General features: G+C 37.4%; 1 protein-coding gene across 1 annotated transcript in view; it reads right to left on the bottom strand.

Moving 5' to 3' along the window:
• ARHGAP15 (Rho GTPase activating protein 15) overlaps positions 1 to 21,080 on the bottom strand; it is a 320,720-nt gene that overhangs the window by 120,187 nt on the left and 179,453 nt on the right. The window contains exons 9-10 of the mRNA XM_054515336.1: positions 13,584 to 13,706; positions 4,513 to 4,611 (exon numbers count right to left, since the gene is read on the bottom strand). Of these exons, the coding sequence (XP_054371311.1) occupies positions 4,513 to 4,611; positions 13,584 to 13,706 (222 nt within the window). The remainder of the gene's footprint in view (positions 1 to 4,512; positions 4,612 to 13,583; positions 13,707 to 21,080) is intronic.

The following is a 21,080-nucleotide window of genomic DNA, read 5'->3' as shown; positions in this document are numbered from 1 at the left end:
TACACAAACATATAATTCACAGTCATTTTTAGTGGGTTGTAAACAGTTTGGAATGAGCATAAAATGGGACAAAAATCAAAGTGAGCATTTAGAAATGAAAAAGTGTTTGCTACAAAAGGTCAGTCCCTTTACTTGGCAAACTATGTAGAAAAGCCTGGGAAAATGTTGAACACACAAGCAGTAAGGGAATTTTAAAGCCAACAACCTCCCTGTTTCTTTAAACAGACATCGGAACCTATAACTGGATCCTGTCAAACAAACGACTGCAAAAAAACATAACAGCTGCTAAGAAGTAAAGTTGAAAGATAAAGTTTTCTAAGCTAAGAACCTTCTCAGAAGTGGACTAAAGGTCTTTCTTAAATCTTTAAGCAAGGTTATGGATCCCAGGGTGGCTTTTAGGCATTGAATCAAATATGTAATTTTGTGTATCATTCCTGTCAGAGCATCCTGTGCTCCAAGAAAAGCAACAGAAAACAATATCTGCAACGTCCAGCTCAGCATGGAAACAGTACCTGTAATCACCAGCTTTGCTGCCTGCAGTGTCGTTTTTCAAGTCATTTAGGCTGATTTGAGAACCCTAACTTGGATTTGGGAATGGAGGGAGAAAATGAAGGATGTTTCAAAAGAGAGATGAAAGTTAAATTATATTTCCCTCGAGCATTAGGACTGTATTTCTTTACAAAACCCAAGCCACACTGGATGCCCTGCGTAGGTTTAGGATGCAGACTGCTAGGGGTGTTCATTTACTCTGTCATTAGACACACAGACAAATGATCTTCCCTGGAAAAGAGTTTAGTATCAGACTGTTTTCACATGATAAAACACTACTATGAGAAGTATTGGATGGCATGTTGTTGAGGTACAGCACAGACTGATATTTTTATTTTTTTAATGCGTTCTACTCATGCCTTTCACAAATTAAAAAAAAAAAAAAAAAAAAAAAAAGCCAGGACTTCAAAAGGGTCATGGATAACAAAACAAATAGGCGACTCCAGAATTGACTGGAAATGATATCTGGCCTAGAAACACCAAAAAGTCTTGCAATGGGCCCCACCCTTGGCAGAAGTGAGCACTGTGTGAGTTACAGTGCTCTGGGAGAATTGTCCCAGGCTCTCCTCCCTGCACTGCTCAGCTCCGGGCTGGTGCTACCTGTCAGACACTTCCCAGGGAGAAGAAAGAAGCAGATTGAAGAACAGATTGAGAAACAAGAGTACAGATTGAAAAGGCCAGGTCGATAGATAGCCCCAGAAAAGCCTGAGGTCCATCCAAGGTAGGTGTGGATGGCAAAGTAAAAGAAAAAACAGAAAAAACCCACAGAATGTGCTGTTCCATCAAAAACTTTACCCTGAAGCCCCTGAGAAGACAGAAAATGAAGAAATGCTGGACATCTTTGAGTAGTCCCTGTATTCCTTCAATCTGGTTGCTGCATGGTATAGAATTATTCTCTTATCCTCACCAGGTCACACCACAGACATGGAGGTTTTTCTATTTAGGATATTACATTACATACAAAGGGTACAATACATTTTCCCAAGATAGTTTTGACTTTAGAGGCAGTGGTCTGGATAGCTCAATAATCAGGACTAGAAGTTCATCAAAAATTATGAATGAATAATTCAGTAATTATTATAAGTAATTCATAAGTACAGGAAGAATGAAGAGAAAAACTGAGCTTCCTTGAAAAAAAAATTAAATATGACAATTTCCTTGCAAGTATCCAAGAATGGGCACAGTTTTATTGCCTTTCTTTATTAAATTCCACTACCAGCTCTGCAAGATGGCTGAGAAAATGGAGAAAGACCTTCTGCTTCACAGTTCTACTTCAATGACGAAAAATACAAAAAGAGGCTGAAAAAGTGGAATTCATTCCATTTTTGTCACATTACAAGTGAATCCTTGTTGGATAGATAAATATGCATTATGGTGTGAGATTTTTTAGATCAGATCTTAGAAAGCACCCCTGTTCTGAAATGGTAAAGAAGCAAACTAGGGGACAAATGATCAAACTTTGATTTAAGTTAGAGCAGAATATATTCAGAATGAATATCCTTTTGAGATTAATTTTAAAATAGTGTAACTAAACAGGAAATCTTGCCAATGGTTAATGACAACCTGTACATTTTTAATCTGTGGGAGAATATTGCTACATTTGGCTATTGTGTGTAACCTCATCTACACAGGAATATGTACTAATTAATATCATTTATTCAGATCATTGTTAGACTTTCTGTGCACAGTGATTTTGCTTTAAAATTCAGAAAAACAACTAGAAAACCAGTAGGTGGATAAAAACTAAATCCATGAGCTGATAGCTAAGAACACAACCATTCAGTGGAGACCAAATGGTTTGAAAGTAACATTTAGGGATGGTCTCCTAAGGTCTTTTCTCCTAATAATGCTTTATCTGAAGCGAAGCACGCACGTAACATTTTTGGTACAGTTACAGTATGTGGATGATATATTCTGTAAATAGGAAAAGAGAGCTTTTCTACCACAGCCAATATGCCAGCTGTACCGAGTATCTAGGCCATCTTACTAAGACTATGAAAGTAAACATACAGTTTTCATTAAATGTGCCTTTCCCATAATTGGTACATAAGTATTTCCCATGACTCTGCAGTTGAGTGTCTTGGCTGGAGGCATATCTGGCCATTAAGAGGAGGGTTTCAGATCTGTTGAGTCTCAGCCATGCCGGGAGACTTGGCACCTCCACACACTGCTTCCTAATACCAACCCCGGCACAAAATGTCATCAGAAGCTTGCATAAACATTGGACTTAGCTTCACATAAATTACTGCTGTCCTGAGATAGTTTATGCCAGAACTCAGTAAAAACAACACTTTGAGTAAATAGAATGTGAGTAAATGGAAGCATCTTAATCCAAGAAAACGATAATAGAAAAAAAAAACCTGCATATCAAATATAAACTCATAAATATAGTGATAACATGAAATTTTTATCTCATGCCATGTGATTAGCTTTTATTTACATGTTAGGCTAACCAAAAGGGGTGAGCTTCTCTAAGTCACAGCAAGCTTGAAGGAAACACAAGAGCTATAGTGCAGTACTCAGAAGGATGGTCGCCTTTGAAGGAACAGTGACACATCCAGTTTCTAATATGAACATTTTTTGGATAATCTCAGACAGTAAACATCTAATTACGTTCCTTGAATTTTTCTATTACAGTTCAGCAGTGCAGAGACCTCTGGCCTCACTTCTACTTGGAGGAGTGAGTGGTCAGATACTCCAAAACATCTATGAAATATCCAGCACATTCTTGAGGGAACTTGTGCTGAGGTTGTAACCAAGCAGTTTGTTAGACATGTTCTGCATGGAGTGGCATTTTTGCAATCTAATCTCTGCCTTTCCTTTTCATGTTCTGAATTTCACCTCACAATTCCTCCTCTATTAATAGTCACTTCACACATTTTTCCCCTTTTTTTATCCACCCTCCAACCTTCCTCCACAAAAACCCAATGCTACTATCTCCCCCTGCTGAACGATCTCCAGTTTGTTTCAGTCTCTGACTTCCTGCCAATCATTCTGGGAATAATAATATCCCAGTGCTCTCTTTGATGTATAATTAAAGCATGAATTTCCCTGAGTTTGAAACTCCAGGGTAGTTTTATTGCACCTTTCACTATAAAACCAGGTAGCAATGGCAGAATTAAAATAGCTTTTGCCTTTGTGGGTAACGCTCTAAGTATCTTTTTATTTTTCATGGATTCTCTTGTTCTGAGACTCCAGTATATGGCAGTGACAATGGGTTCACCCAGCCTTATTCTGAAAATAAATTTTCTATCTTTTGCAAGATATATGTTTCCCCAGATCCCTGGAACAAGTTGTAAACTTGTAACAGATGGTGATGAAGCCTCACATTTTTATACAATACATTTTAAGATTCTGCATCTACCGCATGCACCTTCCAAAGAAAATGACCTTCAGTGAGAGAAGATACACACTGCAGAAAAGAAGGCAGGCAATAGTGTTAAGTACATCTTTTTTACACTACGAAAATCCTTCTTATTAATCAAAACTTTTAATGAGGATGGATACTCATTTCGGTATTTTTGCAATATCATGACTTTTAAAATAACTGTAAAAATGAGAAACCTGCACTCATTAAGAAAAAAAAATATGGCCATGCTAGAATAACATTTATTTTGGTTAAATACAATTCAAGACTTAGGAAAAAGTATTGGCCTTACATTCACCAGGGACTTTAGTATGAAATTACTGACATTTTATTGATGGCTAACATTTGCTTAGCCAGAGAAAGACTAAATCAACAACGTGTCAAAAAAACCCCCCGAATAATCAGCATGAATGAGTTCTATTAATGTCTTATCATATAAAGCAAATGAAGATACACAGAATGTGATACAGTTCCATTCATAACTATGTTATAGAGTGTACTGTCTGCCTACCCGGGCAATCCAAGCAGAGTTACAAGGTTAAAGTTTTGATTACAGTTAGAGAAAAAAAAAAAGTATCAAATAATAAGGTACTCACCTCTTTTTTCAACCGCTTCTATGCAGAGTCTTACAAACTGGGGAACTGTAGATTTCTCATGCTCACAAACCGAGTGCAAATGGGAGCCAAAAATTTGATCTACATTTGGAAGAAAAGAGGAAAATACATTAAGGCATATTATTATTGGTGAGATTTTTATGTCCTCTCAGCTTGCCTATTAATTTAAAACTCAGATATTGAAGATGCATAGACAAAACTGGAACCAAATTCTTTTTAAGTCCTAGTGGTCATTAGCTTTTGCCCCAGAACCAAATCCCTCCACGTCTGCTGCTCATGGTGCTTGATGCTTCCCTCTGGATTCAATTTCAATTGCCACTTGCACCTTAATTTTGACTTTTCTAAGGCTTGGAGGTCTCCAGAGTTTGGTTGGACATGCCATAGAAAATGCGCAGGCGGTTCCAGAGGTACAGCTCCCTAAGTCATTGAATACAAATTTCTACATGATGCATTTGGTCCAACCTAGAAACTCATCTGGTTGGGTGACCTGTCCCTTCCATGCATTTGGAAGTTTTACTCTTTCTTGGAGCACTGTATGAGGGCAAGGACTTCATAACTTTGCATCATCAGGACTCAGTACAATTTCATCTCAACTTCACAAAATCTTTTTCTTTACTGATCGAATTGCCTGCTCAGAACAACAGAAGATACTAGATGTCTTTTGATGAGGATTTCATCTTACACCGTGTTTAACTAATGATTAGTCTCACTTCCTTCACAAGCAATCCTTTAACTAGAAAATGCCAACTTTTAGTTTTTGGGATTTCAAAGTTTTGACCAACTTTGACTGTTGATCTTGAAACATATTTGTATTAGCAGGTTCAATCCGTCAGATTACTAATTAGCTTCCTCCACCTCATTTCCACTCTGTGTGTTTGAGAGATTATGAAAAGAGCAATCAGTAACAGGGACGTTGTCAGCTAAAATCAGAATGAATCAAACAGATGAGAGGAACTATTCAATAGGAGCCAGTTAAATGCTGAAACAATAAGAGTGTACTGTCATCATTTATCCAAAGAGACAGTCTCCATATAGCATTTCAACAGAGCACTACGGTTTGTAAATTGGTGTGGAAGCTTTGGAAATTATTATATAGATAGCTGAAAGGTGATAGCACCAGTCTGGACTTTGCACAGAAAACCCAGCAGCTCCCATGGAATTGGATGTTTCCTCCGTGGACAGTGCCACCATACTGGACCATAACCAATTGGAGTGCTCTTTGCTCTAAAACCAACTTATCCTCACTAACAAGCAAAACCCCATTAAAAAAAAAAAATTTGTGCTGCAATAAGCTTCATTTTCATTAATCATCACTATTTCATACTCAGCTCAGATTTCAAGAGTGACTCAATTGCCTTTTCTTTCCTGACACCCAGAGCAGGGAGCACAGTGACAGAACCAGGGTGCGGGGCAGGGGTCGCTTTGGACTCCTCGAGATGCACCAGGGCAGTTTATACCAGCACCTCCCAAAGTGTGTGATCTGCATTCTGGGAGAGTACATCAGAGCTTGAATTGAAGTTAGTTGGAGTTTGGGCTGCAGAAGGGATGGAGGACTGGGTTCACAGCACTGCTCTGAGGAAGGTTGTGTGCATGTGTGGCGTTAAGCATTAGCGAACAGTCTGTTACATGTTTTGGGGTTATGTTTCTGACAAAGCACAGTCTGGTTACATTTTCTTCATAAAACATTTATAGCTGCCTTCAGTGGTAATTATACATACAGAGATTTATGATTAAAATGTACTAGCACTTCCTCTTTTGACATCTTAATTGTTTTTTAGAATTTTAGCAAAGACCTGTCAAATTCTTTGCATAATATGGAATGGTCTCCAATGTAAATTATGTTAAAAAAGAAGTAAAAACATGTCTTATTTGGTGGACAAAGACACTTGTAAACAATTTCAGAAGCAAAACAGGCAAAGAACTGCACTGTGTTTAGATGGCAACACACAAGGAACTGAAATGAAATTAGTGTGTTGCTGTTCAGCAGTTTCTCTTCTGTGTTATAACCACTTTATAATCAACTTCTAGGATTATTTCACAGTTACTCTTTCAATCTCCAACATGAACACAAAGTTTTTGATATTCCTGGGAGGAAATTTTGAACAGGCTGAAAAGAGTTTTACAATTCTCACCTAGTCTGTTACTTCATTTCTTGGTTCAGATTCTATATATTCAGCAAAATACTTAACCTCATTTTTTATACTTTTCCCTGTATGGATACAGTCACATTTTGTACCCTACAGTTAAGTTTTAAATCTCTTCTTTAGAACACAGGCACTCAGGATTTTTATCTTGGATGGAAGGGCAGCAAAATAGCATTAATGCTCCCTGGGCATCAAAATTGACTACGGTAAAACAACAGCACACAACTGCTTTGGAGGGTTTTTTCCCCCTTCTAGAAATTCATGAGTATTTACAAGTACACGATCCCATGAGTCATCCAAATAACCTCAATTCTGAGTACTCCTGGACCACAAATTCTGTGATTCTCTCTAATCAATTGATTTTTTGCTGGATCTGTTCCTGCACATAAACATGGGAATGGTAGCAGTTCCACTGCCATATTTACATTTGTGGAGGTCACAGGGATACTTGAGGAAAACTCTGCTAAGATTTGTTTGTGCATATTTCAACACACAAGGAATGGTGAATTGCTCACTTTTATAGGCAAGATTTGTATGTAACTAAAATTAAAATATTTTTTTCTTATTCTTTTATAAGTATAGAGGTATACATATTTTAAAACCAGTTTAAGGGAAAGCTCTCAAGAACATTTTTTCAAAAAAATAAAAGAACTGCTCCCAAAGGGATAAGGAAAGCAAAAACCCCCTTTGTTTGATTTATTTGTGATAAGGTCCTCCAAAACCTCATCTTTTATGACTTGAAAAAAAGAGATGTACACAACACTCCTAACCTCCTGTTATGACAGTTTATGTTTCCTATCCAGCTTATTTAACTCAAATGCCTGGGAAATAGACACAATTACCACCTTATGGAATGCTACTTAACTTTAAATGCTCCCCTCTGAATACAAATCCACTTTATCTTCTCAGAGTTATTCCAGTTTCTCAGGAATTATTTCCTCTATAGGCTCCTGAAATGCTCTTGTTTCATCATTTAAAAATTTAAACTAACAATTGTTCAGAAATATCTTTTATTAGAACAAAGGCAATTCCCATGCAGTGGATTCTGTTCACAAGGGCTCGTACAAAGGAGCTGCATACTATGCCCATATACAGCTTTAATCATTCACTCTTTCAGCTGTTATCAATTTAAAACCAATGAAACTCCCACACTGAGTCCATTTGAGCAGTCAATTTTAATATCTTGGGGCATCTGTAGTTATTCTGAATTGGCTGCAAAAGCAGAACTAACAAGTTAAGCTCTAACCATAAGTCTACATCAGGCTGGTAAACCATACATCAAACACCGACAGTTAGTCAATATTGTAGTATGAAAAACCAACAAGCATTTTTAAGAAGAGCAATATATTCATAATATGTTTGGTGGTATGGTTTACATTACACATCCCTCCTATCTGCACGTTAAGAATTCTGCTGGAGATGGTGGGATGTGTGACAGCTTCACACAAGGATATAAAACCAGACACCAGAAGAGAAGGGAATGGACATTCACAAGTTGTATAATATAAAATGATGATTATGGCTGCAATGAATTGCTCATTCTGGGGAGCTTCAAGTTTTCCCTGAGTTTGACAGGGCTACTTTTTTTTTCTTTTGAGTAGCTCTTTCCAGCTGCAGCAAAGCCGCTAACCCAGGGCTGCAGAAATCTCGACTATGGGAGACAATTCTTCTGGAAAAGAAACAATTAAAACAAAATCACTAAAGCCACATCCTCACTGAGAATGTCATTGTTTAACTGTTTTGGGTGTACATGGATGAGATGTGGCCACACTTGGAAGGAACTCATACTTCAGTGTTTTTTATTAAAAAAACAGGGAAGGGCATGTCCAACACTTGCAGTCTCAGGAAGAAGCTTAAATTCTGGCATGAGAGGAGATGGTATAATGGTACAATTCCCAAGTTTTTAGAAATGTGAGTTTTATCCATGTAATCCTGTGCCTTTCAGAACAGAATTAACTGTGCAACATCTGGATTTGAGCTGCTGGACTAGCATAGCTTTGTACCAACATCCAAAGAGTTTGTTTTCTTTGTATCTGCTTGAATGTCAGGAGAGGGAAGGAGAATGAAAAGAGAAAATCAGAGATGAATGTACAAGGAGAGGGATAGGACAGTAGGCACCAGAGCTGTCAACTTTTGCAGAGGGAAGTCATGCATTTGGAGCCATATTCTTAAAGGTGACTTCTTCTAGCTGCTCTATCTATAGTCAGACACATTAAGTCAGACATTAAAGTGATGCTGATTCCAGACTGGGGCTCCAAATAATGCCATGACACTTTTACAATACGTGGGGCAGGTCCTCAGCTGACTGAAGTCGGCGAGGTTGTCAACGGAGCTCCCCTGATTTATGCAAGCTGGGAATCTTGCCAGTCCTTTTAATGTGGAGATTTACTATATACCGTTGATCCGTGGTGGTCATCAATTAAAAAAAAAAATTACATTTGTGAACAGTTACTATTAAGTGGCATATGAGCTGCCAGATTTGTTGCACATTCTCAGAAAAAGGGAAAATAGTACCACAGACACAGGTCTCTCTTAAGAAATTCTGGTGTTTTACTGGGGACAAGAGCTTATTTGAATTCCAAGAGAGGGTGTCTGCTGTACTACTCAAAACACTTCTCCCAACATGAGATATTTAAAAATTCTCTGAATCATTTTTTAGCATCATGTCAAAGGAACAAATAACTTTGTTCAGTGTCTGGCCATCCACAAGGTTTAGGAAAATTGCTTCCAAATGTCCATATCAAAGAAAGAAATACCCTTGTGACCCATTGTCCCTGCAAGTCAAAGGAAACATTTCCCAACTTTCCCTAAGCTCTGATGTGCACCAGAACACTTGCAAAATTCCTTCATAATCTGCAAGAATTACAGAATACACCAAAGATGGGCCTTAATCTGCTCTTTTGGACTTCTCATGAACATTGTGCTCATTTCAGTGAACTCCTCCAAGGTCCAGTGAAACATATGATAGAATAGAGACATTTTCCCTTGCCTGGAAATGCAATGGTTGGTGATCTCTGTGCTGTGATCTGCACAACCACCAACATATGCTGAGCCCTGCTCTATAGGCTATCAAGCCAAATCACAGCTAGTTCCTTTCACTAGCAATTGAGTGGCTTTTATTTTCATCTTGAAATAGTTGTAACCGTTCCAAATTTTATGCTGTTTTGGTTTTTGCCTTAGCTTATGAAATACATTCTATGGAGTTCCTTCGGTGTCTAGCTTTTGGGAAAGAAAGATCCACCCTAGAAGAAAAGGAACCTAAATAAATTCCTTGCCAGCTGCATAGCTTCATTTTCCTCATTTCCCACAGTGTCATTTATATGAGGTTGCTGCTCATGTTTTTTTACTCTTTGCTGAGAGTGTATTTTGTGATAGTGTATTACCAACACAACCATCATAGCTTTAAAATCACAGTTTCACAGAAGTTTCTTTTCCTTTGTTGGTCTAGAAAGTCTCAGAAATCAGGATGCTAGGAGGCCAACATCAAGTTGGAGGTTGGCAATTCATTCTGGGTAATACTAAATCATGACAAAGCTCAAACATAAAGATCAAAGTTCAATTATAGACTATAAAGTCGTTTTAAAAGAGAAGATTTATATATTATTTTTCTAGCATATTAGTGCAGATTCTGTAAATTCTGAGAATATTTCAATGCCGAGGAACCAAGGACCCCTGCCCTAGCATATAAATTTTGACAGTTATTCTCAAAATAACACTGCTCAAATGGCAGACATGGGACATGCCTCTTATTTACTATTTCTAGGTTGTGTGCACGTGTACATCTAAGAACAGAATTGTGCTTAGAGACACAAGCACATTCCACAACGTCCCTGCATTGCACATCATCTCAGAAATGCTTCAAAAAGCTTCGAGTCCAAGGATATTTTGTGTAAGCATGGGTGAGATGGAACAAGGACAGATGATCTTCATTAGGGCTCTGGCTGGAGCATGAAGAGCCCCAGCCACCAGCCCATTGCAATGAATGGAGCCAACGTGCTGTTCCCATCCTGGCTTCTTTTCTGCACAGGACTAGAAAGCAAATGGGACAATGATAACAAAAATAACTTTTTTGTCATGCAAAGTGTCGGTGCATCTTCATTTTCAGATCAACATGTAGCTAACGTTTAACCATCAGTCTTCTACATTCCCTGCCCTGACTGTCATCCTCCTTACTATTTTCATTTAACTCCCTACTTTACTTTCTACATGGATATCTGCTACACTCTACACAAGCAAAGTTTGGGTAAGAGTTAAATGACAATCACATAATTTCTAGATTTCCTGATAACAGTGTTGGCAGAACAAAGTACCCCAGGAGATCAAACTGCTATTTAATTTTGAAGCCTGTATTCCCAAATTTGGTTAATGTGGAGAAATGTGTGGAGTCTCCTGGCCAAGTGTGCACGCATCAGTGACTCACTGAGCACAGGACTATGTTTAAGTGAACTTACCACCTTAAAATGTATTTACTCATGACTATAATTTACGTGTTAAATTTATTGGAGTTTTGGTTCCAGTGTGACATACAATGTAAAAAATCAATATAGATTTGAGAGCTTTATAGTGCCCCTGGCAAATATGAATAGCACTTGATGAAAAGTGAAGGTTTTCACAGCACCTACAGTGCCACTGCATTGGGGTAATTAACACCACACGCTTCACAGATATTTATATCAATTCTTCACCAGCACACAGAACAGCTCTTTGTCAGGAATTTGGTACCAAGATGTCCTGCAAGGCTTTATACACACTTTTATTACAAGCCCCTATTTTAAGGGATTTACAATTCTGACAGAAGTATTTCCCTATGGAATAAAAGGTCGTAGGCATGTTCTGAGAGCTGGAGGAATTTTTCTTGTAAAAATTGGTTAACATTTTTTTCCCTTAAGAATCAAGCAAATAAATAGTTCTGAGGGGTTTCTGCAACCATTTAAGTCACCTTTAGAAAAATAAATAGATGCATCTTATAATACAAAAATTTGGCAAGCTTTCCATTGGTAATCTGGGTGGTTGAATTTTGTGATTTAAAAATATTCTAATATGAGACTAAAAATTAACATTTAAAAGTGGTCTCTGCATAAGCACTGCAACTGCATTTTCATAACATTTTAACAGATTAAGGGGATAAACTGTGGTGAAGACAATGAAGGAACCTTATCAAATGAGCATTTCACATAGACTTACTGTAGATTGGAATTAAGCCATGCTAACGAACCCTGCCTCATTTGCATGGCCAAAACCTAATCCTAATGAAACTTCATGGTAGATAACTAACGTGCTTTCTTCATGGCAACATTAGTTTGGCAATAAAACTGCACTGGGTACGGATTCTGAGTTACTGTGCCACCAATCAACAACACCTCTGTAATCCATGGAAAAGTATCCCAGGTAGAACCAAGTTATGTTTATGAATCAAGAGTTTAATGCAACTCTAGCCAAACCCAAATTCATCTGGCTTTCCTAGAGAGATATATTAGAGGGTGGGTTTCAGTTATGCTAACGAATCTGGATCTGTTAGCAGGGATCACATCTGATCCCTATGCAACACTGCAGGAGATTCATCAGCCACTCTTTATTAAGCAAAAAAACCCCAACCCTTAAATCCAGAAATTAAAATACTATAAATCTTTTACTGTAATAACTGAAACAACCTAACATGATGCATTCAGATCCCACTCTCAGCTCACAAAGTACTTCAAAAAGCAAAACCCACTGAAGTATTGAAATCAGTTACTACAAATGTATAAGGACAAATCCTGAAAGTTTGGTGTGCAGGTGTGCACACCTCACACACACATATTGACATATATATGACATTTTTTCAAAGTTCCTGTGTCAGCTGGAAGCAGAACCCCAAAACTGAGGCACATTGTGGTTTCATATAATGAAGATTTCCTTACAGTAAACAACACTGCACTGAGCATCTCTGCATATATCTAAAACATAAGAACTTAATTCATCAAATCTTCTTCTCTCCAGACATGGGCCCAGCTGGTGTTGAACTCTTGTAGCTGCTTTAGCTTATTCTGGCTGGGGTCAATCTCTTGGCTCAGGACAGACAAGTTTAATACACACTAGGAACACCCCTTGCCATTTTTGACACACCACTGGAAAACTCACACTCCAGAGATTGACAGGGGTGGCTGGCAAAATGCCTCTTTCTAGTCAATTTGCATGTACAGTTGTGGGTTTCACACATAATAATTTGGGAGTGCGTAAATTTTTCAAGCGTTATTCCAGACAATATTTAAAAACACAGCTTTACTTGGATGTTAGTGGTCAGAATGCTACTGCCTTCAAGTTAACTACCAGCTTCTCAGTGAAACACTTCTTGGATAAACTAACAAACACATTTTATCAAGGAAACAATTTTTTAAGAATATGCGAAAGTGACGGCTGACCAGCTTCGCAAGCAATTGGAACAGGAAAAAAAACCCCACAGATTCAAAGCATTTCTTATCCATTGACATGTATTTCAAATTGTTAAAAATGGATTTTGTTGGTGAGATAGAAAAATAATGAGAGAAGACAGCAGAAAGTCTTTCAACAAATTAGTCAGCACAGCATCTGAGCATCCTATTTTGGGTTCTAAAACATAAAACTGTATTGATATTCTTTTCTTAAAAAGAAATGGTGTAGTGCAGCATCTTGATTTGCATTGTTCATGGTGTTAAATTGAGGGGCTTCTACCAGTTGCACACCAAGCAGAAAAACTGCAGGAGCAGTCAGATATCACAGAGGTAGATGAACCATACATTGATTCTTTTTTTCTTTATAGTTCTCCACTGTGTTATGAGACACAGCAACAAAACTGTGTTTAAGAAGTGCTTGTCCAATGTACTGAGTCAAATATTCATTTGTGATTTTTAAATTTTTACACCAAAAAGAAGAATAGAAGACTGAACACACCTTTAATAAGTCCCTTTTCTTGCAATGTTTTCAAGGAGGGTCTTCGGGAGATGAACTTCTTTAATCTGCTTTTAATTCGGTTTCTGTCATTTGTGTCAGAGGCACTGTAGTTCAGCCTGAAAACTGAAGGAAATCAAGAGAGAAATTTTTAGTGAAATGATATTTCCAAATTAACAGTAGGTTTCTGAGATGTCCTGAGAAAAGCGTGGCCACAACCACCCTGGTAAGACCCCAGTCATGCGGTAGGTCAGCAGCGTGGCTGGTTGGACACTACAAACCATCTGATGAATACTTTTGTGAATAAACACGACGAGTTCACCCTGTGGGTTACGCACAGAGCTCGGTTATTTATTGCCCATAAGTATTTGGATGGCGACCAGTTTGCTCATGAAGTGTTCACGGATCCCTCAAGTTTCACATGGGTGATTTTTCAGCTCCAACTCCAGGCTCTGAGTGTGCTACGCACTATTAGCTGTGCACTCCTAGCAATGGGAGAGGATGGATGGTCACACCACCAGAGAAGGACTGGAGTCTCTTGCCAAGATGGATTAAGCGTTATATATATATTTAATGCAGTTATAGAAAACATGGCCGCGTGCCACGAAATGTGTGCAAGACGCATTAATTTCTGGAAAGAAAAGTATTCCCGTCCTAATGATTATATTTTATTATATTTAAGCATTTACCAAACTGAGAAACAATTTGAGCGCAATTTATTCCTGCTCTGTGTCAAAAAGACATAGAATCCAGCTGCAGAAAATCCCCTGGAGGAGGTTTCAAAGGCATAAATTTAACTTTTTCTCTGCTGAGGTGCTTACAGGGCACCGTGATGGCTATCAAAATAGTAAGGAGAAGTTCAGCATGTTCCAGAAGCAGCAGAGATGCCATGGGGAGACCTTTCCTAGAGTTTTTCCTGAACCAGCTGGTTTTTAAAGATTTTTAACAAATCACCTGAGACTTGCCACCCTTGAATAACTCTTGCTCAGTGTCCTGAGCTCTGTCACTGTGCCCATTTCTGACTAGTTTGATGGGGCAGCCAGAGTGGTGCAGCCCCCCCTGGCAAAGGCCTCCAGCTCAGAGAGGGGTGGCTTCTTCTTTCTAAGGAAAGAACAGCCTCCCATCTTCTCTTGAAAATCAATTAACTAATTAATCAATCAATCAATCCACCGAAATACAATATTCTCCACAAGGTGCATTGGCAGGAGCCTGGTCCATTGTCCCTTTGACAGAATCTCTAAAAAGATAATTTAGCTGCAGTTGCAGACATGCTCCCTTCTCTCCCGATGCAGACTGAACCTCTCTATAATGCAGCAATCTTCAGGCAGAGGATCCAAGCAAAAAGAGAGCAAAATTAAAGGTATGTTTATTATTATCAGTCCTTTTTTTATTAATCAAGGCATTTTGCATTAGTTTTAAACAGAAACAGAAAACTTAAAGGTGCACAATTATAAAACAATGGCAAGTTAAAATAACTGGTTAAGCAACAGCAACAACCCTGGAATATTGTGGTTTACATTACAAATCTGATTTTAACAGCCAAACTTATAAAATGGTTTATGCTTTGCTGTTGTCAAGGGAGAAAAACTTGCCAAATTGTTCATTTTAAGTAAATAGAACATAGCCAATTAAGGAAAGCAATATTTAAACACATGCCTACAATGATCGGAGCATAGTTTGCTTCTGATTTCACTACTGATTTTAACAGAAGAGTGTTCCATTTTCCCACAGCACTAAAATGACCCCACACATACTTCCACAAACTAGTAATCACACAGGACAAATAAAAGGACACTTTACTGGAAAATACATGGTTTGGTACAACAATCCATCACTTATGAAAACTGAAATTCACATTTTTTAATGGTAGCATTCCTGGAGAGATGTATCATAGAACATAAAGATTAGCATTCAATTGATGGTTGGTGCTTTTTTAACATTATAGCAGAGGACTTTTTGTTCGAAATTGAGCAATCCTTGGCAGGGACAAGCTAAAATTCCAAGTCACTTGGCTGTGCTATAAAAAGAACAACAAATGGATGTTTCTAATTCTGCATCTTAGTGGTACTTTGAAACAGTGAAGTGAGCTGTATTTAGTTTGGGGTCTCTTTTGTTGCTCAGTGTCACTCTGTCCATACCAATTCACAACCAGGTTGGCTTCATCCTGAAGCTTCCCCAAGTGGTGTAAATGATGCAGGAGTGAAAATATACTTTAAGTCCATCATTTGCCTGCCACTTTTCCCATTCTGGGGGCTCTGAAGTGTTTTATGTCCACTTTAACTATTCAAGGTGTTCCAAGTGAAGTACATGTGGTCATCCTGTGAAGGATAGAATAGCAGAGTGAACATCCCTCTCTTCAGAAAGACAATTACCTCAGCTGGAAGTTTTATACCTGAAACAGCAATTATGGTGTTAAAACTACATCTAGAGGTAGGAATAATTATTGTCATGGATATCTTTGCATGTACCACATTTTGCTGTATGGCACACAGTTCAAAACAACAGTTGATGAATTTCTCATTTTATTCTATTAAATACGTGTGAGTCACCAGAAAAAACTCCAAGACTCACAGAAACTTAAGGGTTTAGATAGCATGTTCCAAAACCAAGCTTAGGCAGAAATATTCATGTTGGGATCTCACTTAGAAATATTCCTTCTCTTGCCAAACAATTCTTTTCGCGATGTCGCCACATTAAAATGGCTGTGCTATACCAAATATTAAAAAAAACAAACAAACAAACAAAAAAAAAAAAAACAAAACCAAACCCCCACAATAGTTATAAAAGTCAAAAAGCACAATAAATACTTTTTTAACACTTTCGTTTTTAAATTTCAGGTTATGGATTTGGCCAGGAGTATCCTACCTGAAAGAGAGCTGGCAAATATCAAACAACATAAAAAAGGAGAAGTCAGTTCTATACAGAAGCAAAAATAAGACTCTTAAGGACTGAAGTATGAAATAATAATAATTTTTTCTGCTAATGCAAGTGTATGCAAGGACACTTCATCAGCAAAATTGTAAGCTGAATATTGTCTGATTTTCATGTTTGGCTGGTAATAAGTCAAATTCTTAGATCTAGAAAAGCATTTGTGATTATTTTGATACTTTATTAGACCTCCATTATTCCAAGTTTGAAAAGGTATAAAAGGACAAAAAAAATAATGGCAAGATCTTTTCCTCAATTCTCAAGATGTATGAAGTCAAACTAGCTAATCACAATAGGGAAGTGCCATTCAGATTGGGTACAAAAAATAAAATATTATAAACAGATTTTTAGGACTAAAAGAAAGAACACATCTTTGGCCCTTATCATTGGATAGCACTGTAATAACATTGGCTGAATTAGAGGGGATAAGTACAAGTTAAATGCTCAGAGAAAAAAACCAAACCAAACAAACAAAAAACCACCACCAAAAAGCAAAAACTGATCAAAAACTGACCTGTACTTTTCTGGCTTGTAAAAATTGTCCGAGTCCTTATTCAAATCTGGCCTTAATAATAGCATATAAATTACAGAATCATGGAAAGAAAGAATGAATGTAACATCTCCCAGTGACACAGTTCCACAGAAAACAAAGTTTTGAGATGTAAAGATGAATAATTAATTTTTAACATCCTGGATTGCAACCATGATGCAATGAGAATAAATTTACTATCGTTTAATCAGGATTAAGCAGTGACCAACAAACTGCAGGGCAAAGCTACAAAAGCCTTGCTCCAAGATTTTGGTATGGTGACCACTCACAGAGGTAAGCAAGGCTCTGGACTCCTCAGGGATAGGATAAAAATGTTTATGAGATTATTTCCTGTGAATTTAATAATGCTTATAGACAATGTATTTCTAGCAGAACCTTTTTCCTGGGTGTGATGTTCTGAGCAAAGAACATCACACCCAGGAAAAACATCACCCATGTTTCCTGGGTGATTCAGAGTGTAAAATTTTCTAATATGTCCTAAACTCCATATTTTATTGGCAAGACTTTGTAACTCCCTATAACACGGTCTCAAATTCCTTCCAATGACTTTTATTTCACTCTTAATTTACTCTGCATTTGTACATAATCTCAGGGGTTTACCTATGATTAATTCCTGCCAGGTACAGTGTATCTGAACACTTCCAATGTGTTGAAAGCATTGGTTTTTGAAGAACTATCCATTAATGACTTTCTGAACTGTGACAATGGATATTGACAGTGCTTGTCAGACTAAAGCACTATTGATTGTCTCACATCATGTGTATTGCAAAACCAATTTCTTTCAAGTACCTCTTCCTAACTGAAATACATTATTATGATGCCTATCTGTTTATTATAACACCCAAAATTACCGTATGTAATTCATTTGGATGGAAAGAGCAGAATGAAGAGCAGCAGTGGGAATGGATAAGAGATTTAAATATCTTTGCATTCCTACCTTCTCTTCCATTAGCCTTGATCTCCAGGAAAAAAAAATAACAAAACAATTAGTCTGGACCATCCATACTTTTTAGTACTCTTCAAAGACATTAAAATTTTGTGAAGTTCTTAGAAAGAGATGAGTTGTAGTGTAATGATATATGTAACACCCATAAACGGAGTTAAAGTAATTATTTCCCAAGGAATACTAAAAATGGACAGGCTTGACCATTCAAAACACAGAATACACTGACCAAAATCCTATCTGGAACATTCTTAAAATATATATGAACAGATCCTTGAGCTTAGCTCTCATGTCTGTTGTCTTAAAATGATAATTTTATAAAGTCCTTTACAGACTCACAACCAGAGTCCTCAGCAACACCTTGCAGGTCTGAAACAATGCTGAGATGACAAAAGAGAGATGTAGGAATAGGTCTCTCTGACTATGGAGAAAAGAAAGTGCCAGTCTAACAGCAGTGCTACCACATATGTGTGAAAATATTAATTGGAAGGAATTAATTAGTTAATTAATTAATTTCAAGCAATGGGGATGCTTAATTGCTGAGTGTCTTATATTTCTGAAGAAGCATATCTTAATGTGCAGAGGTGTATGATTATGCTTACATTTTAATTTAATATATTGACTCATAACTTCAAGTTTTATTGGATACCACTGGAATTGAGAATTCAACATTTCATCAAAATTTTTTGCCTGCAGCAGATGTAAAACTACTGTTAGTCCTTTAAGGAAGGAGCAGCATGCATCATTGCCTGTAAAAATAGACAGGTTTTCAACCAGCACCAGAGTTTTGAAAGTGACAAACCCAAGTCCTTCTTCCTTCCTTTTCTTTGTGATGCTCTGAGATGGAGCGAATAAAATCTGCTCTCTAAGGATAAAGAATTCACCTCCCCTTCTTTATTGAGTGAAGGACTTTTGCCAGTCATCCTGTTTTATCCCTTGGTGAAATCCCTGGGCATGTCTCTGAATTATACACACTATAATGAATAATTTATTTTTTTTTTGGTAAAGAGTAGAATGAGAGACAGGTACACAGCCAGCTTAAAAGCACTAGAAAAACAACTGATGGGGAAAAATCAGGACTTAGGCATTCCCTCTGATCATTATTCTTATAAGCTTCAAAATTACAGATTATATACCTACAGAGCATAGACTCAAAAATGTGCAGCATCAGAATGGGTATCACCTTCCAGGAGAGGCTCAGAAGATTTTGCTTGATTTGACACCAAAGGACCTGAAGTGATTCAGGTTTATGGTGCAATAATAGATATTTGCCACAGCAAGTACATCTACATTTACAGATGTTTATGAAGTAAGCTCAGAAATAAACAATAGGAAAAAGAAAACAGTGATTATATAGCACAAATAATTTTTCTGTAATATGACAGCCTAACAACTTAAGTGCTCAGTAGTGTCATTACACTTTGTGAAATTTGCGTACATTAGCAGTAAAGATTCAATAAAATGGCTGTATAATTCATATTTTGCATCATGCACTTATGCTTATAAAATAAAAAAAAAAAAATCCCCCCTCTAATAATAAATGGAAATAAATTAATAGCATGTTAAACATCACTACACATTTACATTGTAAAATAAAAATGCCATTCCCCACACAGCTTTTCTTAGTGATATTTCCACCATAAATGTTTAGAAATGTAAGCAATATTTCTGAGTATATACTGGATTTATAAACACAGATCATACCTTCCTTTAATAAAATAAATAATGTTTTTTTAGAAAATGAAAATGTAATAGGCCAAATCTATCTGGATTTTAGTTGTGCATTTGATATGATGCCAAATAGGAAATGATTAGTTAAACTAGAGAAGATGTAGAGAACTAAAACAATAACTGTGAAGTGACTAAATAAGGTATTAAAATGAGCTTTGTTGAAAGATCTACTGAATTGCAGGGAAGTTACCAGTGGAAGTCCTGAAATATTCTTGGAACTGGTCTTTGAGTTTTCATTAAAGATTTCAGCAGGAAAAGTAGAAGCATTCAAAAAATTGCTTGTTGACTCAAGACTGGAAGCATCATCAGCTGAGACAAGAATTTAGGATATCAGGCAAAAAACTTGGTGAATTTGAGACTGGAAACAGGGGGAACTGGATAAGAACTATGCACAGCATGGTTAGAGAAGGATTGGAATTATGGACTCATGGAGTCATGAAGGTGGGAGAAGACCTCTAAGAACATCAAGTCCAACTCTTCCTCAGCACTTCCAGGCCCACCACTAACCCAGGCCCTCAAGTGCCATATCTACACATCTTTTCAACATTTCCAGGGATCATGACTCAACCACTACCTTGGGCAGCCTATTTCGGTACCCAACCAACAAATCCAAAATATTTAATTTTAATTAATAAAAAGTAATCCTCTCTCACGAGTGTATAACCATGGACACATATGTGAGGTGGAAATTCCTGGCAGAAGAGGTGCAAGCAGCAGCAGTGAGAAGCACCAGGAGAAAGAGTCTGCTGAGATTTTGGAAGGAGCCAGGGAGCTTGGCATGTTTGGCCAGCTGGGAAAATGGCGGGGAAGAGCTGGGATTGTTCTCTATGAATTTGCTGGTGGGGGTGGGAAAAGGAGCAGCAGAGGAGAAGAGGACAGCAGGGAGGGAGAAGAGCTGTTTTAACTGAAGAACAATGTTGGCATGAGAATAGATGAGTATAAACTGGCCATAATATGAAGTTCTAAACCACCCTTTTAAAGACGTCGTGGTGGCAAATAAAACTAAAAGAATTTAAGATGCAGCTTAATAAATTTATGTATGAGGACACAGAACACTGTACCTTGTGACAGGAGAGACTGGACTAGATCACTCAGGACTTGCCAAGCCCTTTCTTTCCACAATTTTTTTAGTATTGTCACAATATTAGAAACACTGTTATACAAACTTAACTCGAATATAAAAACCACAATGCCAGAAATCAATGAATTCATTTTATTCATACAGTATGACCAGTTTATATTCATCTAATGTAAAACATGTGGGGCTTGGATGAAATCTGCTACAGTACACAAAGTCAGAGTACTTAAGAGTTTAGGAAGAAAGCAAAGTGTACTTGGGAAGGGGAAA

The sequence above is a fragment of the Molothrus ater genome, chromosome 7 (assembly GCF_012460135.2).
Source record: "Molothrus ater isolate BHLD 08-10-18 breed brown headed cowbird chromosome 7, BPBGC_Mater_1.1, whole genome shotgun sequence".
NCBI classification, from domain to species: Eukaryota; Metazoa; Chordata; class Aves; order Passeriformes; family Icteridae; genus Molothrus; species Molothrus ater.
This window is presented reverse-complemented; position numbering and strand designations above follow the sequence as displayed.